A 12320-nucleotide genomic window follows, 5' to 3' on the forward strand; every position below is an offset into this window, starting at 1 on the left:
TTGATACCAAAATGTTCTATTTGGGTCTCATCTGACCACATGCCTCCTCAGGATCATCCATATGGTCAATGGCAAACTTCAAACAGGCCTGGACCTGTGCTGGCGTGAGCAGGCCTGCAGGATTTTAATCTAGGATGGTGTAGTGTGTTACTAGTTGTAATCTTTCGAGATTGTGGTCCCAGCTCTCTTCAGCTCATTGGCCAGGTCCTCCCGTGTAGTTCTGGACTGATTCCGGACCTCTCTCAGGATCACCCTTACCCACCAGGCGAGATCTTGCATGGAGTCGGAGACTGAAAAGATTGACAATCATCTGGTGTTTCTTCCTTTCTCTAATAATTGCGACTTCTCACCAAGCTGCTTGCCTATTGTCCTGAAGTCCACCTCAGCCTTGTGGAGGTCTACAATTTGGTACCTAATGTCCTTAAACAGATCTGTGGTTCTGGCCATGGTGGAGAGGTTGGAGTGTGATTGAGTGTGTGGACAGGTGTCTTTTATGCACGTAACTAGTCCAAACAAGTATAATACAGATAATGAGTGCAGAGTAGGAGGGCTTTTTAAAGAAAATATAACAGGTCTGTGAAAGCCAGAATTCTTGCTTGTTGGTAGGTCATCAAATACTTATTTCATGCAATAAAATGCAAATTAATTATTTAAAAATCATACAATGTGATTTTCTGGAATTTTAGCACTGCAGTTGTGCAGCGTTTGGGTCCTGCGTTCAAATCCCACCAAGGACAACATCTGAAAGGAATATGTATGTTCTCTCCGTGCTTGCGTGGGTTTCCTCCCACACTCCAAAGACATACTGATAGGGAATTTAGATTGTGATCCACAATGGGGACAGTGTTGATGTATGTAAAGAAAGAGCTGTGGAATATATTGGAGCTATATAAAAATAAAGATTATTATTATTATTATACACACAGACAGACACTCTAGGATACTTGGATATAAGTCTTTAAAGAGCGTCTGTCTGCATTGACTGTTCAAGCCAAGCTCAGCTCCCTGTAGGTGGCACAGCCTTAACAACATGGTATGGTATGGTATATTATATATATTATATATACACACACACACACACACACTGTTTACGAAGGCTATGCCCCCTTCAGGGTTTTGTGCTGTGTTTGAACAGTCATTTTGTGCTGACAGACCAACTATGAAGAATAGGTGTATAATACTGCACACATGTATATTGAAAACCTATACAAAACCACATGTATATATTTACATAGGTACACATAATATAATAATATAAGCAATATAGATGTAATAACATAACCAAATTGGAAGAGAGAACACTTTCAGAAAATGATACCTCCAATTTGCTTTTGTCGGCAGCAGCTTGCAGAGAAGGAGAGGATGCCGAAGGCTGCACAGCATCAGAAGAGGACGTCTGTACAGAGCAGATGAAAGGCATAAGAAGAGAAGCAAGACAGATGATCAGAATTAGTAAACGCCAAGGCAAGCAAAGCAACATATGATCTAATTTTCTCACTAGGTATATAGCACCTGGAAGAGAGCGACAAGGAAGAGCTTACAGCTGTGTACATTATTACTGTCACCCATATATAATAAGATATTGCATTTCCTGGACTGTTCAATATATTATACCAACCGCGACAAGAGTGGTACTCTAAATAAGAAAGATAAATGGTCAGGAAGCTCAACATAAAAGCATTAAACATTTATAAATGGTATACTGGCTTCACATGGTGAAAAAAAGGCAAAACCATCCAATATGCAGACATGTATGAAGAGAGTCTGTTTTGTTCACTCAAACGTCCACCTAAGGTATGACATACCCAACTAGAAACCCTATATGTAAAAAGCCCCAGAAGATCGGCACATGTGGTCCACCAACCACTCCCAATAGTCTTCTACTGCGCTCTCAAGCACCCTGCGGGGCCTCGCCGTCTGTCAATTACTTCAATTTAGCCTGCAATTTCTCTTCACAATTAGCAACCAAGTCATCTGTCTCAAATAAAGGCTGCTTTACACGCAACAATATTGCTAACGAGATATCGCTGGGGTCACGGAATTCGTGACGCACATACGGCCTCGTTAGCGACGTCGTTTCATGTGACACCTACAAGCGTCCGCTAACGATCAGAAATACTCACCAAATCGTTGACACGTCGTTATTTTCCCAAATATCATTGCTCGTTCTGGATGCAGGTTGTTACTCGTTCCTGAGGCAGCACACAACTCTACGTGTGACACCCCGGGAATGACGAACAGCATTCCTGCGTCCTCCGGTAACGAGGTGGGCGTGTCGTTAATGCGGCTGCTCTCCGCACCTCCGCTTCTATTGGTGGCCCACTGTGTGACGTCGCTGTGACGCCGCACGAACCTCCCCCTTAAAAAAGAGGTTGTTCGCTAGCCACAGCGACGTCGTTAGGAAGGTAAGTACGTGTGACGCGATTTGCCCGTGACGCACAAACGACGGGAGCGGGTGCGATCACTAGCGACATCGTTAGCGATGTTGCAGCGTGTAAAGCGGCCTTAAGGCAGCAAGCAAGTTAACCCCACATTTTAGAGTGACCCTGCTGCACTCTTGGTAATTTCCCCCTGGCTCCAGAAGCGTCTCGGCACAGAATAGTAAAACACACATAGCAGTAAAAAGTACGTCCGCAGGCTGCTTTCTTGATTTGACAAAAAAAATGCACCCTCTGGCAAATTTGACAACTGTAAACACTGAGCTTGACAAAAAAAAACAAAAAAAACGCCGTTCAAACGCATGCTGAACCTTAGCTTGTCATGAAAAAGAGGGGATCCCACACTTTTTTTTAATTGTTTTTTTGATGTGGGGGTCTCCCCCATTTTTCTAACACCAGACTTAGTGGCAGCTATGGACTGCCATTAACTCCTTATTACCCCGATTGCCACCGCACAAGGGCAATCAGGATGAGCCGGGTGACGTCCCGGGACTGTCGCATCTAATGAATTCAGCAAGTCTGGGCGGCTGCTGGCTGATATTTTTAGGCTGGGGTGGCTCTCAATAACGGGGGTCTCCCCAGTCTGAGAATACCAGCCCCCATCTGAGAGGCTTTATCTTGGCTGGGTATCAAAATTGAGGGAGACCGCATGCAGTTTTTTTAATTACTTATTTTACTGTACGATATAGACAGCGCTGATTCTCAATTCTCCATTGCGCATCGATTTCTTGCTTGCCATGCTTATTATATCATCATTGTTTGATGACGGTCTATGGTTAACCGAAACGTCATCATTTGTTATACACACCTGCTTTGGAATAAATTCCATCTTTGTTTGCACCTGCATTTTTTGAGTGCCATATTCCTTTTTTCTACAACCAATCATAGGCGTCGGTGGGCGGGGGAAGCAGTGAATATGAAATGAGCCTAATGAGTGGCCGACACTTTCAGAAGCAGGAGAGGCCGCGGAAGCAGTGTGATAGCCGCACTGCGCCGGTGACCGGTGAGTATGAAGCAGAGAGAAACAGAGTGACCTGCGTTTTTGTTGACAAAAAGAATGAACATGCTGCTTTTTTTTTTTTTTAGACAACGATTTTGACAAATATTTGGCAAACAAAACGCTGCCTAAAAAAAAAAAAAAAAAAGCAATGTGTGGATGGAAATTTTGGTTTCTCCAACTTTGCTGAGGAATCAAAAGTATGCAGTGTCAATGACACAGTGCAGTTTAAAATGCAACAAAAACACAAGAAAAAAAAAACAACGTGCGCACATGGCCTGAGATTGGCTTGTCATTGTGGGGGTGCCCCATTTTTATTACTCCCTAGATGTAGCCTAGGCTTTCATATCTGGTAGGTCATATAGATGGTCATCATTAACCCTACAAGCTCAACTCCAACCCTCATATCCAATACATAACAAAGAGGGCAACAGGTAGAAGCTGACCCCTATTCCCCAGTATGAAGGCCTGCATACGTGTCCTGAAAGGAAAGATCAGACTCTCCTAGGGACAGAGAACCTTAACATAGCCAGTAATGAAGACAGGTATGTGGCTCTCAGAGGACAGACAGAAAAGGCTCTTGTGCAAGAATATATTAATATAATTTATAGCTCATCATAATTCCCAATCCTGAGTTAGAGGTAAAAAAGGCCAGCTTATGTCTTGTGCCCCTGTGTGGTCGCACAGGTTGCACCAATAATATGTCCACCCCTGGCCAAATCAGAGGTCAGTGTAGCCAGAGAAGCTGGTGGATCATACCATGTGTTAAACCAGTCACCCAGCAGCACTTTACCAGTTACTGCGGAGCCTGTGAGACCACCCACCTCATGGTTTGGAGCTTTGGTTCAGCATTCAGTAAAATGGATAATTCATCTATACCTGGTCTACTAAATCCATGCATTATTTAGACTTGTACAATGCATTCCCTACAGTAAGAGGTCTACTCTACTTGTGCATGGTAATTTTTGTGGACTGGCCGTGAATGAGGATGTGAAAAGCTTTCACTACATTACCACGAATAAACTCAGAACTACGCCGCTATAAACCAGCGTGGTAAAGAGCAAAGTGGCTTGAAATGATGTATCTATGGACTAAGTATTTCTTACATTTATCCGGCAGAGGCCTGATCACACACGAGCTTAACATGAACACTGGCTGTAATGATAAATCAATGTAGAAGCCTTTTCCCCTGCAGTAGCAGAGTGCATAACCTCATTTCTAACGTTGTTCTTTGAGAATTACCCAGAGGTATAAGGTGGAATGGTTACGTAGGAAGCAGAACCCATTTACGCACAAAAATAGGTTTCATCTAAAAGCATTCTTTCTTTGTGATTTCTGCATGTGCTGTTGATCACTTTAATGGAACCATTATCCCCCCATGCTCCCTTTCCTGCTAAAAATGCAACGGAGAAATGTTCTCACACTGAGCACTAAATCTCCTCGGTAGTAAACCTGACATCTCCGTGCTCCCCTACAATGTCAATAAGCAAACTTTGAAAATGGAAAGCCGAAAGCGCACCACTGAGCTCAGGTTAAGACATATTCTGGGAGAAAGATTAGCACAGTATGTAACTGGGAATAAACCCTTTATTTAGGGTCCGGAAATGTTATTCTTTTCAAGACATTTCACTTCGGTCCAATCCTGTAAGTGGCATATTCTAAAATAGGAGAACCTGACCCACAAAAAGTGGTACAGAAAGCATTTACCTACTAGACTGTCAAGCCTGGAAAACGGACAGGACTATTCTGGAATATTTCGTTTCATCATTCATAGCCAACAGGATTTGGGGGAATTTATTACTGCACCTAAACAAAACATTTAAGTTGTGTCCCCAGTATATAAAAATTAGAAGGGGGCGGGGCAACAAAATAAAAATCATACTTAAATCTGGAGTCTGAGAGATTGCAGCCCCCTAAAGACTTATGGGTTCGGAAAACTTCCATTCTAAAAACGTATCTAGTAAGTAATCTGATAAATGTTGTCCTACTGTTAGCGAAAGGCTGTGCTAGTGTCAGCATTGGCCCAATAGCCTGGCACCAATGTAAGATTAGGCCCTGTGATTCTAGGACATAAGAGGGGGAAGAGAGGACCCCACTCACTTCGCTACTGTCATAGGTACCCTGATGACGCTAATACAGTAGCGATACACATAGGGTCTTCTCTTATAGGCACTTTACATCTTGGCTGCACATCTTCCATAGCCAAGGTTTTAAAGTTATTGCATTATATCAGATATATTTTATTATATTGTCTTTATTGCATGGCACAAAGCCACCTGCAACATGACTCCTCCATACATCTGTGACCTAGTCTCCCGGTACCTACGGGCACGCAACCTCAGATCCTCACAAGATCTCCTTCTGTACTCCTCTCTTATCTCCTCTTCCTACAATCGCATACAAAATTTCTCCCGCGCCTCCCCCATACTCTGGAACGCTCTACACCAACATATTAGACTCTCAGCTGCCGTGGAAAGCTTTAAAAGGAATCTGAAGACCCACCTCTTTTAACAAGCCTACAACCTACAATAACCCTCATACTAGTACACCACTGTGCAAACAGCTCTGTCCTCACCTACTGTATCCTCACCATCCCCTGTAGACTGTGAGCCCTTGTGGGCAGGGTCCTCATCTCCTTTACCTGTCTGTGCCTTGTATTGTGAACAACTATTTTACTTGTTTTTATGTATACCTCTTTCACTACTAAAGTGCCATGGAATAAATGGTGCTTTAATAATAATAATAAAATAATAATTAAATTCTATATCTAATCTATATCTATATCTAGAGACACAGAGAGAGACACAGAGAGAGACACAGAGAGAGACACAGAGAGAGACACAGAGAGAGAGACACAGAGAGAGAGACACAGAGAGAGAGACACAGAGAGAGAGACACAGAGAGAGAGAGACAGAGAGAGAGAGACAGAGAGAGAGACAGAGAGAGAGACAGAGAGAGAGACAGAGAGAGAGACAGAGAGAGAGACAGAGAGAGAGACAGAGAGAGAGACAGAGAGAGAGACAGAGAGAGAGACAGAGAGAGAGACAGAGAGAGAGACAGAGAGAGAGACAGAGAGAGAGACAGAGAGAGAGACAGAGAGAGAGACAGAGAGAGAGACAGAGAGAGAGACAGAGAGAGAGACAGAGAGAGAGACAGAGAGAGAGACAGAGAGAGAGACAGAGAGAGAGACAGAGAGAGAGACAGAGAGAGAGACAGAGAGAGAGACAGAGAGAGAGAGACAGAGAGAGAGAGACAGAGAGAGAGACAGAGAGAGAGACAGAGAGAGAGACAGAGAGAGAGACAGAGAGAGAGACAGAGAGAGACATAGAATAGATATATTATATCTATATATCTCTCTCTGTAATTATACATACATATACACATACATACATATACACATTATATATATATATATATATATATATATATTATACATACATATATACACATACATATATACATACATACAGTACAGACCAAAAGTTTGGACACACCTATGTGTGAAGGCGGAGTGAGGGCAAAATGGCCAACAAGTGCTAAGCATCTCTGGGAACTCCTTCAAGACTGTTGGAAGACCATTTCCGGTGACTACCTCTTGAAGCTCATCAAGAGAATGCCAAGAGTGTGCAAAGCAGTAATCAAAGCAAAAGGTGGCTACTTTGAATAACCTAAAATAGAAGACATATTTTCAGTTGTTTCACACTTTTTTGTTAAGTATTTCATTCCACATGTGTCAATTGATAGTTTTGATGGCTTCAATGTGAATCTACAATTTTCAGAGTAATGAAAATAAAGAAGACTCTTTGAATGAGGTGTGTCCAAACTTTTGGTCTGTACTATATATTGACTATAGTAATATATATATATATATATATATATATATATATATATATATATATATATATATATATATATATATATATATATATATATATATATATATATATATATATATATATATATACACACACATACACACATACATACATACACATACATATATACATACATATACATATATACACATACATACATGCACATATTAGAAGGTGGCCCGATTCTAACGTATCGGGTGGGTAGTCTAGAATGTGTATGTAGGTTAGCAGATTGAATAATAATATAATCCGTAAGTCTTGAATAATGATGGTTCATTTTTTGCTCATTGGTCTCCTGCTGTGCAGCACGCAGCGGCGTGTTTGACAGTGGGAGACCAACGATCTGAATGGGCAGAGAGCCGGGGTAAGATAGTAACCATGGTATACATCGGGTAACTATGCAAAGCGGTTTCTATAGTTACCCGATGTGTACCACGGTTACCAGCCTACGCCGGCTCCGGCACACGTATGCCGGGGTAAGCTAGTGGTTTCACACTTCTGGCTTTTCTCCACTTTGCGGGATCCGGCGCGCTGCCGTAGGCTGGTTTCAGACGTCCGTGTTTTAGGTACGTGTGACATGCGTTTTGTAACACCGATGTCACACATACCCATGTTATTCTATAATCTGCCTCACACGTCCGTGTTTGCACACGGACCGTGTGACTTTTCATGACCCCACACGCACACACGCAGGCATCTCCGGCAGCACGGATGTCACACGGATCGCACAGTGATGTGATCCGTGTGACATCAGTGTAAAACATACCGGAGAAAATATAGGTCTTCTTAATAAAAATATTTTCTATATTTACTTCTCTCCAGTGATGCTGTCTCCGGCTCTGCTGCCTCCCGCTACTTATCGCCGCTCATTATACTCACTGAATATTCAGTGCCCTGTGGAGCTGGAAGCGGGAACAGCGCTGGGGACTTCAGTGCCGGGCACCGCATCGCTGGGTGAGTGTACAGCAGAGTGTGTGTGTGTGTATACATGCATGTGCGCTATGTGTGTATGTGCTCGGTGTATCCATGTGTGTGTGTGTGTATATGTGTGTCTGTCTGCTGTGTGTGTGTGTGTGTGTACACATGCATGTGTGCTGTGTGTGTGTGTGTGTGTGTGTGTGTGTGTGTGTGTGTGTGTGTGTGTGTGTGTAGGCAGTCAGGAGTGGGAGGCAGCAGAGGCGGAGAAAGCAGGTAAATATGAAAAATATTATTTTTTCACAGACACGCGTTTTCTCCGGTACCTGTCACACGCATGCAAACACGGATGTCACACGTATGACCATAACCATGCGTGTGACTGGTACCTGATTAAACATGGACGTCTGAAAGCAGCCATACACTGTGTACAGTACAACTTCCTGGTCACATGCTCCGGTCACATGACATGTGATCGGAGCTTGTCGCGCGGCCAGTGAAGTGTACACAGTGCACGGGAGGGCGCCGGATCCGACAAAGTGGAGAAAAGGTAAGCAACTATTCAAAGCGACAGTGCTGACGTGTGCCGGGGTAAGCTAGTAACCATGTTACACATCGAGTAACTAAGGAAAGCGGTTTCTATAGTTACCCGATGTGTACCATGGTTACCAGCCTATGCCGGCTCTGGCACACGTGTGGCTAGTGGTTTCACACATCCGGCTTTTCTCCCCTTTGTGTTGCCGGTGTGGGCTTCCGGGGGTGCAGCAGTCACCTGGGAGTCGGGGCTCCGTGTGGGTTCAGGGAATGCGTGCGGGGGGCGAGGCCAGGGCGAGCGTCCAATGCGTGCAGGGGGCCGGGGCTAGCGGCCAATCCGTGGGGGGGGCGGAGCTGAGCGGCCAATGCGACGGTTGGAGCAAGACAGAGACAGAATAAGGCAATTTATATATTATAAATAATATATTTATATATATATATATATATATATATATATATATATATATATATATCTATATAATCTAAATATCTATCTATCTCTATCTCTATATCTATCTATCTCTCTATCTATCTCTCTATCTATCTCTCTATCTATCTATCTATCTATACACACATACATACATATACACACATACATACATACATACATACATACATACATACATACATACATACATACATACATACATATATACACATACATACATATCATGGTATTATCAGCATATTTACAATATGGTATATATTGCTCCAGCCACTATTTTTAAACATCGTACTTTCACTAGTGCCAGTTTTGGGGGATTTATTCATTTTGATATGTATTGTTATCCCCAACCGCTATAAGTAACATAGAATACATATATTGAAGCAAAATGTGGCTTGGGTAACCATACCTACCATAGGCTATTTCTAAAGTCTTACAGCCTAGCACAATGGCCCAAGGGTGACCAGTACCCTGCACCCCTACTGCAAGACCCCAATACCATTTATACAACAATCTTATCTGCTTTCTTTCAAGACCTGTATAGTTTATTTTAATCTCAGACAATCTCTTCGCAATAGAAGTAAAACCCTCCCATCATGGGTAGAGATCTTCTGCCATAATAGCGGGCATGTAACGTGCTGCTTGTGCTTTGCAAGCTTCAAACCCAATTAGGATACTTCCCACAACTGTGAAAGGCATTTTCTGTTTAGCAGCAGGTTTATGAAATGATACAAAAGTGCTGTAAGATAGTCTCATTAAAATCCCTACATAATTGCACGCCTACTGTTCTAACTGCTGGGTAGCTAGGATTGCCAAATCCCCCCAAATACACCGAGTAGTCCATCCATCGCAGCTAACTGAATGCGTGTCCACGAGCCTGCACTTGTTCTGTGCACATCAAGCTGCAGGTATCCGGGGTAAGAGTGGCTCACAGCGGTATAATCATAACTCCATTTGGTAATCAGAACAAACACCCAGTCATACAATTAGAACGCACCTCAGGAGCCTCATTAGAATCCTAAGCGTTTAGTGCCGAGCACACCGCAATCACTGGACACCTCACACTACACTCAGGTTAATTAAAAGCAGGATTTTAATCAGAAGAATTGGGTGTTTTTTCGGTAATTTTAAAAACAGAGATAAAAAAGGGACCAAAGTATCAAAAAAAGACAAATTACGAAACACGCACAAACAAGTGTAACGTTGGATTACAAGCAATTCCATACATATAAATCTAAGAAAGTAGAAAATACGCACAAGAAAAATATATATATATATTCTGGCCAGGTTCGGACTCGGCTGCCAGGGACCTACAGGGATAATTGCCTCTAGGGGCCCACACTATGGCTACTGTAAACGTGTTTATTACTTGATCATTTTCGGCTTTTCTCAGTATAACGTGCGCCTTTTAGCAAACTATGGTATACCAGAAGAGACCTGTACGGTGCCTGCAGATAGCACAGGATTTCTTGTAGCATCTTATTTATTGTAGTTAATAATGGAATCTTTTAGAATCAGTCGCAGTTTTTCTTACACACGGACGTTCCTTGTCCTAGGAAAACCACCGAATCCATCAGCCAAATAATATTCAAAGAAGCAGAATGTTATCCAGCATCTTCACATGGAGAAGGTGACTGACATTAATCCCCCTCTGCCGCCATCTATCTGGGAAATCTCCTATTAGGCCCTGTGCGCACACTGCGTTTTTTTTGCTGCAGAATTTGTTTATAGCTATCCTGCAGTCCTTCTCCAGCAAAATCTATGGGAAAATCAAAATGCTGTGCTCACACTGCGTTTTTTCCCCTCTAGGTTTTGCTGCAGAATTTCTGGAGCAAAAAGTAGCAGCATGTCACTTAATTTCCACGGGTACTTGTGTTTTGCCATTAAACAATGGTTAAAAACCGCAGGGACCAACCCGCGGAAAAACTGTGGCAAATCCGCATTAAAAACGCAACAAACCGCGGCAAGTTTGCATGCGTTTTTTGGTGCGAAATATCTTGCCGCGGGTGCGGAATTCTGCCTGAGGGTGCGGAATTTTCTTAAGAAAATGCCATTTTCCAGTGCACACAGGGCCTAAGGCTATGTGCGCACTAGAAAAGTGATTTTTCTCAAGAAAATTTCTTGAGAAGCTTCTGGGAGTTGAAAATTAAAAATCCGCACCAAAACCGCGGGAAAAACGCATGCGTTTTTGCCGCGGTTTTTCCGCAGGTTGGTCCCTACGTTTTTTTATGCTGAACTGCAATAAATAATATAGATAATAGATAGATAATCGATAGACAGATAATGGATAGAGGGAAAGATGGATGGATGAATAGATAGATATAGATAGATGAGAAAGACCTATATAATGTCCCACCTCCCTGCATATTCTAAGCTGGCACCCTTTAGTGACTTTCATGTGGCACTAAGGGGTGCCTAGCCTTGTATTTAGCCAAAAAATAAATAAATAATAAAAAAAAAAAAAAATGACATGAGGTCCCCCCATCTTTTGTCGCCAGCTAGGGTAAAGCAGACGGCTGCAGCCTGCAGACCACAGCTGGCAGCTTCACCTTGGCTGGTAATCCAAAACAGAGGGCACCCCACGCTGTTATTTTACATTAAATAAATTTAAAACAAAAAAACGTGGGGTCCCCCCCATATTGGATCACCAGCCAAGGTAAAGCGGACAGATGGGGTCTGATATTCTCAGACTAGGGAGGTCCACTGTTATTAGCGGTGACGTCAGGAGGCAAGAGATCGTCACAGCAGGTAATGATCTCATCTCACCTCCTGAAAGCAGCGCCCATCATCCCCGCGGCTGCCAGCACTGCAGTGTGTCAGTGTCTGCCTGCGCTGCAGGGTGACAAGCTGCTGACACTGCGGGCAGACACTGACACACTGCACGGCAGGCAGCCGCGGGGCCGGAGTGGGACACAGACTGCACGGGCACCCGCCGGACGTCACACGGAAGTGCTTCTGTGCGGCGTCCAGGGAGTGTGACGTGTGTGTTTACTCTGCTCCGCTTCCTCTTTTGACATAATGACATCACTTCCTGCAAAACCGCAGGCAGCGATGAGCATTACCGCAGGTAAATCATGGCTATACCGGGGGTATACCGCACATCATATGCTACCTGC

The 12320-nt window shown here is 43.3% G+C and overlaps 1 protein-coding gene across 2 annotated transcripts in view; it reads right to left on the reverse strand.

Annotated features, from left to right (window-relative positions):
* Positions 1-12320, reverse strand: part of SMAP1 (small ArfGAP 1) — a 315731-nt gene that overhangs the window by 171263 nt on the left and 132148 nt on the right. The window contains exon 5 of one of the 2 annotated variants that reach the window (XM_075340236.1): positions 1319-1396. The exons of the other annotated variant lie outside the window; for it this stretch is intronic. Coding sequence (XP_075196351.1) covers positions 1319-1396 — 78 coding nt within the window. The remainder of the gene's footprint in view (positions 1-1318; positions 1397-12320) is intronic. 2 annotated transcript variants of the gene reach the window in all.

This window comes from Anomaloglossus baeobatrachus, chromosome 3, assembly GCF_048569485.1.
Source record: "Anomaloglossus baeobatrachus isolate aAnoBae1 chromosome 3, aAnoBae1.hap1, whole genome shotgun sequence".
Taxonomy (NCBI): domain Eukaryota; kingdom Metazoa; phylum Chordata; class Amphibia; order Anura; family Aromobatidae; genus Anomaloglossus; species Anomaloglossus baeobatrachus.